Source organism: Aotus nancymaae, unplaced genomic scaffold, assembly GCF_030222135.1.
Source record: "Aotus nancymaae isolate 86718 unplaced genomic scaffold, 86718_ANA_hifiasm-v0.15.2.pri h1tg000077l, whole genome shotgun sequence".
NCBI lineage: Eukaryota > Metazoa > Chordata > Mammalia > Primates > Aotidae > Aotus > Aotus nancymaae.
The window spans coordinates 20455949-20469263 of NW_026988492.1; the positions used below are offsets into that span (position 1 = coordinate 20455949).

At 44.3% G+C, this 13315-nt stretch overlaps 1 protein-coding gene across 10 annotated transcripts in view; it reads left to right on the forward strand.

Moving 5' to 3' along the window:
• FRMD4A (FERM domain containing 4A) overlaps positions 1–13315 on the forward strand; it is a 679421-nt gene that overhangs the window by 553464 nt on the left and 112642 nt on the right. For all 10 annotated transcript variants that reach the window (XM_064368421.1, XM_064368419.1, XM_064368420.1 and 7 more), the window contains 2 exons: positions 12278–12334; positions 13267–13289. In XM_064368421.1, coding sequence (XP_064224491.1) covers positions 12278–12334; positions 13267–13289 — 80 coding nt within the window. The remainder of the gene's footprint in view (positions 1–12277; positions 12335–13266; positions 13290–13315) is intronic.

Sequence of the window (13315 nt, forward strand, 5' to 3'; positions counted from 1 at the left end):
TTGAACTCACTAATGGGGCATGTGGGTGATGGAGAACATGTTGGCTAAGGTGTGGATACAACTCATTTAGAAGTGTGTGTCCTGTCCCATGGGAGACTCCCACAGGAAGTCTGCCTGGAATGTTGTGTGTTCCCTGGGAAGAGACCGATGAGACGGCACAGCTGTCCCACCATGCCTTTCCATCTGGTCCTCTCCCTCTTCCAGTACGGCTTCCAACATCCAACTGAAGGCACCCATCCGTCAGCCCCTGTAGAAGGCAGCGGACTTGTCCCATGAGATAGGAACGAGTCAGGGGATGTGGACCCTCAGCGATTCTCACGCCTTCAGGCTGCAGTATTGAATCCTGCCTATTCTGGGTTCTGCCCTGACAGAAGAAAATTAGATTGCAAAATTTTTGATCACCATCAAAAATTAGTCATCACCATGATGTCTGAAAGCTTTGCAAATATAGGTCATAAAATGACAGAGTCTGTTTCGTTTTTTTAAAAGAAAGATTTCCCCAAATTATACATCTTACAGTTATAAGAGAAATCAAGAAATCTTATCACTAGCTCTCAATCTTATTCACACTCAAACCTTCAGAGAGAAAAGAAAATTGGCACTCACATTGAAAGAACTCTTCGGGGAAGTACTTTGATCATTCCTGGATTGAGGTTGGGTGGCGTGAGTGGCTGTCAGAATGACTGGATGTGCCGTCAGTATCATCCGAAGGCCACCAGGCTGGCTAACGAGGAGAAAGGAGGGCTTCGTTGGCAGTATCAGTTTGCAAGCCGAGATGAGAAAGTCTCCAGGGTGGATTGAAGATGCTCTCTTTGAAGAGGGGACGAGGAGGTCGGGTTTTATGCCTTTCGGTGTCTGTATTATATAACAGGGGAAGAAGTATCCATAGTTATGAAGGAGTGTCAAGTGTGTGTGCAGTAGGTAGGCGTATATGTGACATATGTCCCATGTTCACTTCGGGTGGGGTTTTTGTTTTGGTTTTTTAAATTTTTAATTTTTGTGGGTACATGGTAGGTGTATATATTTATGGGGTACATGAGATATTTTGATTCAGGCATACAATGTGTAATAACCACATCAGGGCAGATGGGGTATCCACCCCCTCAAACATTTATCCTTTGTGTTACAAACAATCCAATTCTATTTAGTTATATTAAAATGTACATTTCAATCATTATTGACTACAGTCACCCCACTGTGCTATCAAATACTAGGTCTTATTCATTCTTTCTTTTTTTTTTAATTGCACTTTAAGTTCTAGGGTACATGTGCATTTTTGCAATCTACCCATCTGGCAAAGGGCTAATATCCAGAATCTACAAAGGACTTTAACAAATTTATAAGAAAAAAACAAACAACCCCATCAAAAAGTGGGGCAAGGATATGAACAGACACTTCTCAAAAGAAGACATTTATGCAGCCAACAAACATATGGAAAAAAAGCTCATCATCACTGGTCATTAGAGAAATGCAAATCAAAAACACATTGAGATACCATCTCACGCCAGTTAGAATGGCGATCATTAAAAAATCAGGAGACAACAGATGCTGGAGAGGATGTGGAGAAATAGGAACACTTTTACACTGTTGGTGGGAGTGTAAATTAATTCAACCATTGTGGAAGACAGTGTGGCGACTCCTCAAGGATCTAGAACTAGAAATACCATTTGACCCAGCAATCCCATTACTGGGTATATACCCAAAGGATTATACATCATTCTATTATAAAGAAACATGTACACATATGTTTATTGTGGCACTCTTCACAATAGCAAAGACTTGGAACCAACCCATTCTTTGTATTTTTTTTGTACCCATTAACCATCCCCATCTCCCTGACCCCCACTACCCTTCCCAGCCTCTGGGAACCATCCTTCCACTCTGTCTCCATAAGTTCATTTGTTTGCGTTTTTAGCTCCCACAAAGAAGTGAGAAAATGTGAACTTGGTCTTTCTGTGCCTGTCCTATGCCGATTTCACTTAATATTAGGACCTCCAGTTCCTTCCTGGGGTGGCTTTTAGCATTAAAAAGAGGTGGAATGTGAGGCTTTTTACCTTACAAGCTGAACTATAGGACAGAAAGACAGTTTGTGTGCAACCTCTGTGCATGGCTGACACTGGCCTCAAGTCTGCAGTAGGTCCTCAGAAGAGAATATTTGTAAGGCCACCCTCTGTCAAGTCAGAGTTGTAAAGGTCTGTATCGTAAACCAGCATTGACAGCTCCTGTTGGTAGGGAGTTTAGCCACAGAAATTGAGAAATGCGCTAGGACAGCTGGCCCTGAACCCTTGACCTGTAGGTAACTTAACCCTAGTGTCGGGTGTAGTTCATAAAGGGGCATCTATTTTGGTCTCTGAGATCACATCAGGAATTTAATATTTCACCTGTATAGCTTTGCCCTGGCCTGAAGGGATTGGCTAGGCACTCTTTTTTTTTTTTTTTTTTTTTTGAGATGGAGTCTCACTCTGTCACCCAGGCTGGAGTGGCGCAATCTCAGCTCACTGCAACCTCTGCCTCCCAGGTTCAAGCTATTCTTCTGCCTCAGCCTCCTGAGAAGCTGAGACTACAGGCACCCACCACCATACCTGGTTAATTTGGATTTTTTGTGTCTGTTTTGCTTTGCTTTGTATTGTTAGAGATAGGGTTTCACCATGTTGCCCAGGCTGGTCTCGAACTCCAAGGCTCCAGTGAACTTCCTTCCTTGGCCTCCTAAAGTGCTAAGATTACAGGTGTGAGCCACTGCACCCAGCTGGCCTTGCACTCTTTAAGTACATTCATCATATTTCAATTACCCTTTGTCTAAGCACTAACCTTCCCCAGCAGTGATAACCAAAGAAACAGGACCATGATTGCCATCTGGAGATGGACTGAAATATGCTTCTTTAGCTGGAGGAAAAGTTGGTACCAGTGTTTTTCTGAGCGGATTTTTAAGCTCATCTTCCGTGGCCTATCACCGTACTCGGCACATAGGTGATGCTCAGAAAATTATTTTTTAGTTGGTTCCTTTCCAATCCCAGGGAGCAAGGATTTGCATATTTCCTGAGAAATCGCCAAGTTTTGTTGCCTACGTTGCACTGAGAACAAATCATGACATAAAGGAAAAGGCTTAAAATTTCTGCTTTATAGGTGCTCTTGGGAGGGGGCAGGTCTTGTCCAGATTGGTCTGGGAGCCTCTGCTGGCCAAGCGTGGTGACTCATACCTATAATCCCAGCGCTTTGAGAGGCCAAGGCAGTTGGCTTGAGGCCAGGAGTTTGAGACCAGCCTGGGCAACATAGCAAGACCCGAACGCCACAAAAAAAAAAAAAAAAAAAAAAATTCTTAGATGGAGTTTTGCTCTCTTGTTGCCCAGGCTGGAGCACAATAGCACAATCTGGGCTCATCGCAACCTTTACCTCCCAGGTTCCAGCGATTCTCCTGCCTCAGCCTCCCAAGTAACTGGGATTACAGGCACACAACACCACACCTGGCTAATTTTGTATTTTCAGTAGGGACAGACTTTCTCCATGTTGGTCAGGCTGGTCTCAAACCGCCAACCTCTGGTGATCCGCCTGCCTCAGCCTCCCAAAGTGCTGCGATCACAAGCATGAGCCACCACACCCAGCCTATAAAATATTTGTATTTAATTAGGCAGGCATGGTGGCACACACCTGTAGTCCCAACCACTTAGGAAGCTGAGATGGGAGGAACACTTGAGCCCACAAGTTTGAGGCTACAGTGAGCTAGGATCACACTAGGGCACACTCCAGCCTGGATGACAGAGACTTTGTCTCTTAAAAAATAAAAATAAAAAAGAGTAGTTTAAGTTATCATCCTTGGGCCACATTTACAGTTTAGGTCTAAATGCAATCATTCTTGTTGATATTGAAATAAATGGTCTTTATTCAGTATCTTCAACATGCTTTGCTAATGATCAGATGACATCATCTCATCTGTAGGTGGGAGAACCAAGCCAAAAGCCAGAATCACATTCTACAGGGCCACATAAATGTCAGCCTCACACTTACAGAGCTCTTGTCCTTACCTCTTAATTCGATGGATGCAGGTTTAGCACATGCCCTTGTAGGCCAGAGGGGGAGTGAGAGAAGGACAGACAGACACCTTCTTTTTCAACTTTCAAGAATCAAACTTACATGGATCTGTCACCTTGGCTGTGCCCATGACCTCTAAAAGAATGATCCCAGGCCAGGCGCAGTAGCCCACACCTGTAATTCCAACGTTTTGGGAGGCCAAGGCAGGAGGATTACTTGAGCCCAGGAGATCAAGACCAGCCTGAGAAACATAGTGAGACCCCTCTACAAAAAAATTGAACTCAGCTAGGCATGGTGGCATGTGCCTGTGGTCCCAGCTACCCAGGAGGCTGAGGCAGGAGGATGACTTGAGCCCAGAAGTTCAAGGCTGCAGCAAATTATGATGGTGCCACTGCACTCCATCCTGGGCAACAAAGCAAGGCCTTGTCGCAACAAAAATAAATAAAAGTAATTTTTTTACAAATAGAAATTAATAAAAGAGCAATTCCTTGAGATCCTGTCAGGGGCTGTATGCGGTGGGGTGGACAGCATGAGAAATCACAGTGGGTCAGAATTAGGGTCACGGCTGAGGGTGAGTGCCATTCATCTCTCGGATCATTAGACAAACATGAGGTGACTTGATGCTGAAAAACTGGCAGAGGGCTAAGAATGAGGAATTGTGCAAGATCGCATCAGTCTCATCCTGCACCACAGCCCCTGTTTGCCCCAGGGGCAGCTTTGTGTAGTCATGATGAGTTGTGCAATGATGAATAGAGCCGCAAGAAGGGAGCAAGTTGGGCTAAATATGGGCATTGTGTCCCACTTTCATGATAAACGGTGTATTAGTCAGAGGAACAGAACCAATCGGATATATATAGATACACAGAAAGAGACTTATTATGAGGAGTTGGCTCACAAGATCGTGGGGGCTGAGAAGTCCCACAGTCTCCTGTCTGCAGTGGAGACCTGGGAAAGCCAGTGGTATCAGTCCACTGGCTGAGTCCAAAGGCCTGAGAACCAGGGAGCCAATGGTGTAAGTCTCAGTCCAAGGACAAGAGAAGATGAGGTGTGATTTCCCAGCTCAAAAAGCGAGGGACAAAAAGAAAGAAAAATGAAAAAAGGGGTGAGCTCCTCCATCCTCCATCTTTTGTTCTATTCAAGCCTTCAAAGACTGGGTGATGTCCACCCACACTGGGGAGGGTGGCCTGTTGAGTCCACTGATTCAGATGCTGATCTCATCCAGAAACACTCTAATAGACACAGCCAGAAACTGTTTAATCTGGGCAACCTGGGGCCAGGCACAGTGGCTCACACCTGTAATCCCAGCATTTTGGGATACCAAGGCAGGCGGATCACTTGAGCCTGGGAGTTCAAAACCAGCCTGGACAACATGGTGAAACCCCCGTCTCTACTAAAAATACGAACAACTAGCCAGTTGTGGTGATAGGCACCTGTAATCCCAGCTACTCAGGAAGCTGAGGCACGAGAATCTCTAGAACTCAGGAGGTGGAGGTTGCAGTCAGCTGAGATGGTGTCACTGTCCTCCAGCCTGGGCGACAGAGCAAGACCCTGTCTCACAAATAAATAAATAAATAAATAATTTGAGCAACCCTTAGCCTGTCAAGTTGACACATAAAATACACCATCACAGACATGGTAACCAGTGTATACACACACACACACTCAGAGACACACACACAACTACCCATCTGTTAGTAAAGATTCCTATACATGCTAAGACATACTGAAGAACAAATGCAAAACTGTGGAGTTCAGATTATCTACAGACAGTTGTCAGCAGAAATAAATAATATAGACCTAATATTTGTAGTGTGTTTTATAGTTTCCAAATCACTTCGCCATTTATCCCTCCCTAAACCCAGTAATAACTGGAAAGGAAATTGTTATCCCCATTTTACTGATAAGGAAAAACAATCTCAAGGTGAGGTAGTTTAGTCCACGTCCCCAAGGCACTGGGGGGTTAAGACCAGAATACGGGACTTTCAGGGGGCAGTAGAAATAATCTTCAGGAGAATGCTGTGACACTATAATCTTTAGATGTTTCATGGATAAGGATAAGCGTGGTGTTAACTGGTGAGAATTCATTAGGAAACTCCTTGGGCCAGCCCTGCCAGTGCTTCTGAGTGGACTTTGCAAGAATTGTCCTCGTCAAAATCTTCTCAACCTACCATATGGTTGTCAATTACATTTTCTCATGGAATTATCTTATTCGTCTTACATGAGAGTTGGAATTCCTGCAATTCTGGACCGTGGTGGGCGGCTTTTCATTAAGATTCTTGGTTAAGTGTAAAGACCACCACCAAGTTCCTCTGAGCAAAGAGGTCCTCCGGCTCTCAGGACTCTTGGAGAACATCTGTAACACCTGCCATTTGGGGTTCCCATGGGCCTACTTGTTAGAAACACTTGGGAGACCCTCGGATGAAAATCTTTCTGAGAATATTGTTAGCCATGGTACTGCTGACAAATGACCTCAGGCCTCTTCCTTCTGCAGTTCAGTCACCTGGGATAAAACAACACAGTGTGGGATGAAGCGGGGCCGCCCTCCCCACCCCTACTCAGAGCACACCCGCACGCGCGCGCACACACACCTGCAGATGGTCACAGTTTGTCTTTCCATACTATTTCTCAAAAGATCAAAGGAAGCAGCATGCATTATTCAGTAGTAAGGAAAGCACATGCCCAAAGTGTACACCCTAGTGGCCACAGTCACCAAAAGACATTGCATTCCCTCCTACCAGCATCGCCCTGGGCTTCTCCAGAGTCTCAAGGTAAAGTTATTCCCTGCCCACCAGACAGCACAAGATTCCCAGGCAAAGTTCCAGCTCAGTGTAGGACCCTGTAGAAACCCCTCCTCCGATGGCTGCAGGAGCCCTGCGGGGGGGCTTCACCACAGAGCTGTGGATTGCATAAGCACAGAGGAATGTCACACCTCAGCCCCTGAATAAGGCCAGATGGAAGCCACCCTCAAGTCTCCTGGAAGCCTCTTCTGCTCCTCCTCCCATGACCCCATTTTGTCCTTTGTTAAGGGGAAACCCCAGAGCCCCTGGAAAGAACAGGATTTTTCACACCCTCTTTGTGGTCTCCTTCAGTGTGGTTCCCCTGCTTGAGCAGAAACCCATGAAAGAAGCCACCTCTGGCCAGGCGTGGGGGCTCATGCACTTTGGGAGGCCAAGGTGGGTGGATCACTTGAGATCAGGAGTTCGAGAACAGCCTGGCCAACATGGTGAAACCCCGTCTCTATTAAAAATATAAAAATTAGCCAGGCATGGTGACACACACCTGTAATCCTAGCTACTTGGGAGGCTGTGGCATGAGAATTGCTTCAACCCAGAAGGCGGAGGCTGCAGTGAGCTGAGATTGTACCACTGCACTCCATCCTGGGTGACACAGTGAGATTCTGTCTCAAAAAAATAATAAAATAAAAAGTCACCTCCGAACTGCTGGAGAAGTCAGATAAGGAAAAGGAAGGGTCTTTTTTTTTTTTTTTTTTTTTTTTTTGAGACAGAGTCTTGCTCTGTCACCAGGCTGGAGTGTAGTGGCATGACCTCAGCCACTGCAACCTCCACATCCCAGTTTCAAGCAATTCTTCTGCCTCAGCCTCCCGAGTAGCTGGGACTACAGGCGTGCACCACCACGCCCAGCTAATTTTTGTATTTTTAGTAGAAACGAGGTTTCTTCATGTTGGCCAGGTTGGTCTCAATCTCTTGACCTCGTGATCCACCCGCCTCGGCCTCCCAAAGTGCTAGGATTACAGGCATGAGCCACCGTGCCTGGCCGGGAGAGTCATTTATTTAATGTGATATGGGAGCACATTTCTGCTAGGAAGACCCCTGAAAACATCTAATAACTCCTCTGTGTGGAACATGGCTTTCAGGTTTTGGAGTATCATGGGAAATCTGCAGAGTGAACTGAAGCCCAGAGCTCTGCTCCATCGTGGTTGAATCTTAAGGATAAAGTCACCTGGAAGGGCGAGGTGTACAAAGGGAAAAACTGTCATGAACAAGTGACACTGGGGAATTGGGCAAAGACTGTCAGGATATGTCTTCCTGCCACCCTAGACTGTTCCTATCCACACCCTTTCTGTCTTTGTGGCGTCCTCTGAGAACATCCAATGAAATGATCCTTAAACTCAATGCATGTTAAATAGGAGAGGTCTGAAGTAATCACACAGCTCTTCCCAACAGATTTTGTAAGCATGGGCAGTGTCTGGGGCACCTCATTCTTAAACGATTTTCCCTCTCACTGGCCACATTTCAGCTCTCCCTGTTTTTGATATCTTCACTGGGAGATGGCCAAGGTCAGACTTTTCACCTGAAAAGTCACCACAGTAAAGGTGCCAGTTCTCACTTACCCTGAGAACAACTATGGTGAGAGAGAGCTTGGATCAATCAGGTTAGATGTTTAACGGTGCATTTAGTAGCTTTCCTGTGGATAACAGTTACATTACAGTTAATGTTCACCAAAGACAGTCTCCTGGAACCGCATAATGGGCTGTGTAAAATAAAATAAAAGATCTTTCTTTGTTCCCCCCACCTCTACACAGGTATAGACATTTTCATTTAGCAGATGAATCAAATGGCAAACTGAAAGCTACATTCGCACTTAAAAGTGTTATTTTCTGATGGTTGGTTTTGAGTTGCGCATCAGATAAGCCTCTCAGCAGACGTTAAATATTAGCCCGCAGTTGACCATTGGCTGCAACGTAGGTGTAAATGTTTGACAGAAAAGCGTATATACAGCAGTACACTAACAAGTGCACTCCAAGGCATTCAGGTGGGAATGGAAACGAACATAGTGAGAGTAGAAACCATCTATTGTGGAAACCCTGCACAGTGTTTCTGTGAAGCCATTTGTACACTGTTAAATGATTTACATTCTGATGGGACCTGCTAATCCCAGAACTGCAATTCCAAACATTCTTCCGCCTCCCAGCACTGACAGTCTCTATCAATTCCAGCCGCCATAAAGCTCTTTCAGCTGGTTAAACGTAAGGAATTATTGTCCCCAATTTCTTCCTTAGGCTCTCATGAGTTCTTTTTTTCGAGATGGAGTTTTGCTCTTGTTGCCCAGGCTGGAGTGCAATGGTGTGATCTTGGCTCACTGCAACCTCCGCCTCCCAGGTTCAAGCAATTCTACTGCCTCAGCCTCCCAAGTAGCTGAGATTACAGGCATGTGCTACCACATCCAGCTAATTTTGTATTTTTAGTAGAGATGGGGTTTCACCATGTTGGTCAGACTGGTCTGGAACTCCAGACCTCAGGTGACCCACCCACCTTGGCCTCCCAAAGTACTGGGATTACAGGAGTGAGCCACTGCACCTGGCCTCGTGAGTTTTTTTAACCCACACTTGTAAGGTGGTTCCAGAGCAAATATTAGTATCCATCTTTGAAATTCCCAGGCCTGAAGGAGCCTAAATGATATCTCTCCTTCAAAAGATTCAGATGTGCTTGAATGCACTGTTTTAAATTGCAGGAGCCAATTCTGGACCTCTCAAAAAATAATTAGAAAAACCATGAATCAGAGTCTGGCTTGTACTGCCAGTGAAAAGAAACTCTTGTTAAGCAAACTCGGATTATTGATACTGTTCTGAGAATATGTTGGCTGCAACTGAGTCTCTATTGATTTGGGGGTAAATGTAAGTCCTAGGGGAGGTCACATACTGGACAAGTAGTTGGGGCTTTGTTCCCAATCTCTTAAGTGCCATTAAGGCCCTGTGGTTTTGCAAAGTCCCCTAATGTTTTTGGATTCCATTCTCAGTAAAAGCACAGGGTCAGGCTGGCTGGTCTCTAAATCTCTCTTACCTCTAACTTTCTGTCATCCAGTCAGCCACTATGGGATGTAACGATATTAGGGAAAGAAAAATAAAGATGGACATTTCAACTTAAGCTTGGCCCCAGAAATACATCAATTAAGTTGTTTATTATTCTGTCATGCTGATGAACTCCAGGCTTCTCTTTGTCTTTAACATGTGAACTGTGTATAATGACAGAGTATTGTGCACTTAGAAGTTTGTTAAGAAGGTAGATCGTGTTTTCATGTTTAGTGGGTTTGTTGGTGGTTTTGTTTTTTGTTTTTCGTTTTTCGTTTTTTGTTTTTTCTTTTCTCTTGAGGCAGGTCTTTCTCTGTCACCAGGCTGGAGTGTAGTGGCATGATTATGGCTCTCTGTAGCCTCAACCTCCCCAGGCTCAGGCGATCCTCCCACCTCAGCCTCCCAAGTAGCTGGGACTACAGGCATCACCACACCAGGCTGATTTTTATATTTTTAGTAAAAATGGGGTTTCACCATGTTGGCCAGGCTGGCCTCAAACTCCTGGGCACAAGTGATCCATCCACCTTGACCTTCCAAAGTGCTGGGATTACAGGCATGAGCCACCACACTCAGTTAAGTGTTTTTACCATACACACACACACACACACACACACACACACCACACACACACAGAAATCTTTGGATGTGATGGATATGTTTATTTATTACCTTGATTGTGATAGTGGTATCATGGGTGTATGCATCTGTCCAAACACATCAAACTGTTTACATTAAACATATGCAGTTTTTGAGGTGTTTCAGTAATACTTCAATAAAGTCGGTTTGGCTGGGCACAGTGGCTCATGCCCATAATCATCCCAGCGCTTTGGGAGGCCAAGGGAGGCAGATCACCTGAGGCCAGGAGTTCCAGACCAGCCTGGCCAACCTGGTGAAACCCTGTCTCTACTAAATACAGAAAAATTAGCCAGATGTCATGGTGTGCACCTGTACTCCCAGCTACTCAGGAGGCTGAGGCAGGAGAATCACTTGAACCTGGAAGGTGGGTTGCAGTGAGCCAAGGTCGCACCACTGTACTCCAACCTAGGCAACACAGCGAGACTCTGCCGCAAAAAAAAAAAAAAGGAAAAATGTTGTTTGAAAGATATGAACTATAAATATTCTGAAATACATATTTCAAAAATACAAATATATAGAGAGAGAGAGAAAAAAGAATTTTTTTCAGAAACCAAGGAGAGGTTTAAGTGCTTTTAAGACCAAGTCTCTAGATCACAATTAAGTATTTGGGGGAAGAACTAATAGGCAGAAACTTTTTTTTTTTTTTTTTTGAGGCTGAGTCTCGTTCTGTTGCCCAGGCTGGAGTACAGTAGTGTGATCTCAATTCACTGCAAACTCCGACTTCCTGGTTCAAGTGATTCTCCTGCCTCAACCTGCAAAGTAGCTGGGATTACAGGCATGTGCCACTATGCCCAGCTGATTTTTATATTTTTAGTAGAGACGGGGTTTCTCCATGTTGGCCAGGATGGTCTTGATCTCTTGACCTTGTGATCTGCCCACCTTGACCTCCCAAAGTGCTGGGATTACAGGCCTGAGTCACTGCGCCCGGACGACACTTTTAAACTTACACTCTGTAACAGTCCTGACCAATAGAACTTTCTACAATGATAGAAATGTTCTGTATCTGAGCTGACAGCACGGTAGTCACTAGTGACACTAAACTACTGAGCACATGAAAGAAATGTGACTAGTACAACTGAGAAACTTTTTTTTACATTTGATTTAATTTTAAAGAGTCACAATCCCACTACAACATTTCTTTCAAAAAAAGCCTTTCAATAAAGCCTTTCTTTCAATAAAGTTCTGAAGTTTAGTTTATAAAGAAAATGCATCTGGTCATCAAGCATTCCTATTCCCGGGATTAATAACACGAACAAACAGGTTTGTAAAATGGTGGGGCCTAGTCCACCTCTTAACTTCTCAGAAGACTTAAAGATGAGGCCTTTGAGATAACCATGCAGGCCCAGGTCCACTAGTCCATCCCAGCTTAGAGCCCTAAAGAGGATATGGGGAGCGTTTAGGACTGAATAAGGTCTCAGAGACTCAAGATGTTCTATGAGTATTGGAGATTCTGAGAAATTCCTCAGAAAAGGAGGCTTTTTTTTTTTTTTTTTTTTGAGCCCAGGTCTCGCCCCATTACCCAAGCTGGAGTGATTGGTGCTATCACAGCTCACTACAACCTCGACCTCTGAGGCTAAGAGATCCTCCCACCTCAGCCTCCAAAACAGCTGTGTCTACAGGCGTGCACCACCCTGCCTGGCTCATTTTTTCATTTTCTGTAGAGACAGGATCTCATTATGTTGCCCAGGCTGGTCTCAAACTCCTGGGCTCCAGTTATCCACCCAAAGAAGAGCTGTCATTTTAAAAGAAGAAAAAAGTGGTCGCTCAATACCAAACCTCTCTTCCTTTCTTGCTTTTTCCTTCCAGGAGCTCATTGACGTTGACAGTGAGGTGGTGTTTGAATTAGCTTCCTATATTTTACAGGTAAGTTGTTGTTCTCCGCCTCTTCATGTCCCAGAGCCATACGTAGAAGAAAAGAAATAAGACTTACGGGGCGTGGCCAGTAGCCGCATCCACTCACTACTTGTCATCTTACCTTTTTTTAGCCACAAGCTACAAAGAGCTATAGAGACACAGATGGACACCATAGCAATAAACAGGGCTTTGTAGTATTTCAAAATGTTAAGACAGCAAATCCCTGTAAAGCAAAGCTGTGTGTTTAACCTGAGCCTGGGAGAAACTGAGATCGTATACTGACCCCATTTTCTTTGGTACTGCTACCCTGGAGAAAGCCAAGTGAATAGAGTTAGTTGCCAAAAAATCATATTCTGCCCCCTTGAAAGACAAGGAAGAGCTCTTTAGGTTTTGACAAAAAATATGTGTTGCGGAGTATTAGCTTAATAATGACAAGATCAGTTAAAATGATGTCATTTCTTTAGTCCTTTAACAAGTATCTATTGAGCAACTACTATGTTCAAGGCATTGTCCTAGATTTGTTAAAGTTTCCCTGGTCCCTACCTCCAGAGTCTTCAGTATAATTTGGAACTAGCATAAAATACAAACCAAAACAAAAAGCAACCCTAGAAATGGACAGTTCTATCCAGAGACATGTTCATATTTAGAATGTCTAAACTAGAACATGTCATACCCGGGCTTAGAGGTGGAAATGTGCCTTTTGTCATTATGAAGCACTGTCTTTGTATACAATTTTCTAGAGTTTAATTTCCTGTCTCATATTCAAATGGCAAAGGTATACATTCCATTTTAATTGTATTCCTGCAGCAAATAGGATGATAGCTGCAGGAAGCTGAACTCATCTCATTCAGTAGAGAAACTGTCATGATTATAGAATGTACTTTAAAGCATCTAACACTGGCTTAGTGTGTTTTGCTGATGTTGAATTTTCTCTTCTACAGGAGGCAAAGGGAGATTTTTCTAGGTGAGTTTACTATTTTTTTTCTGGTT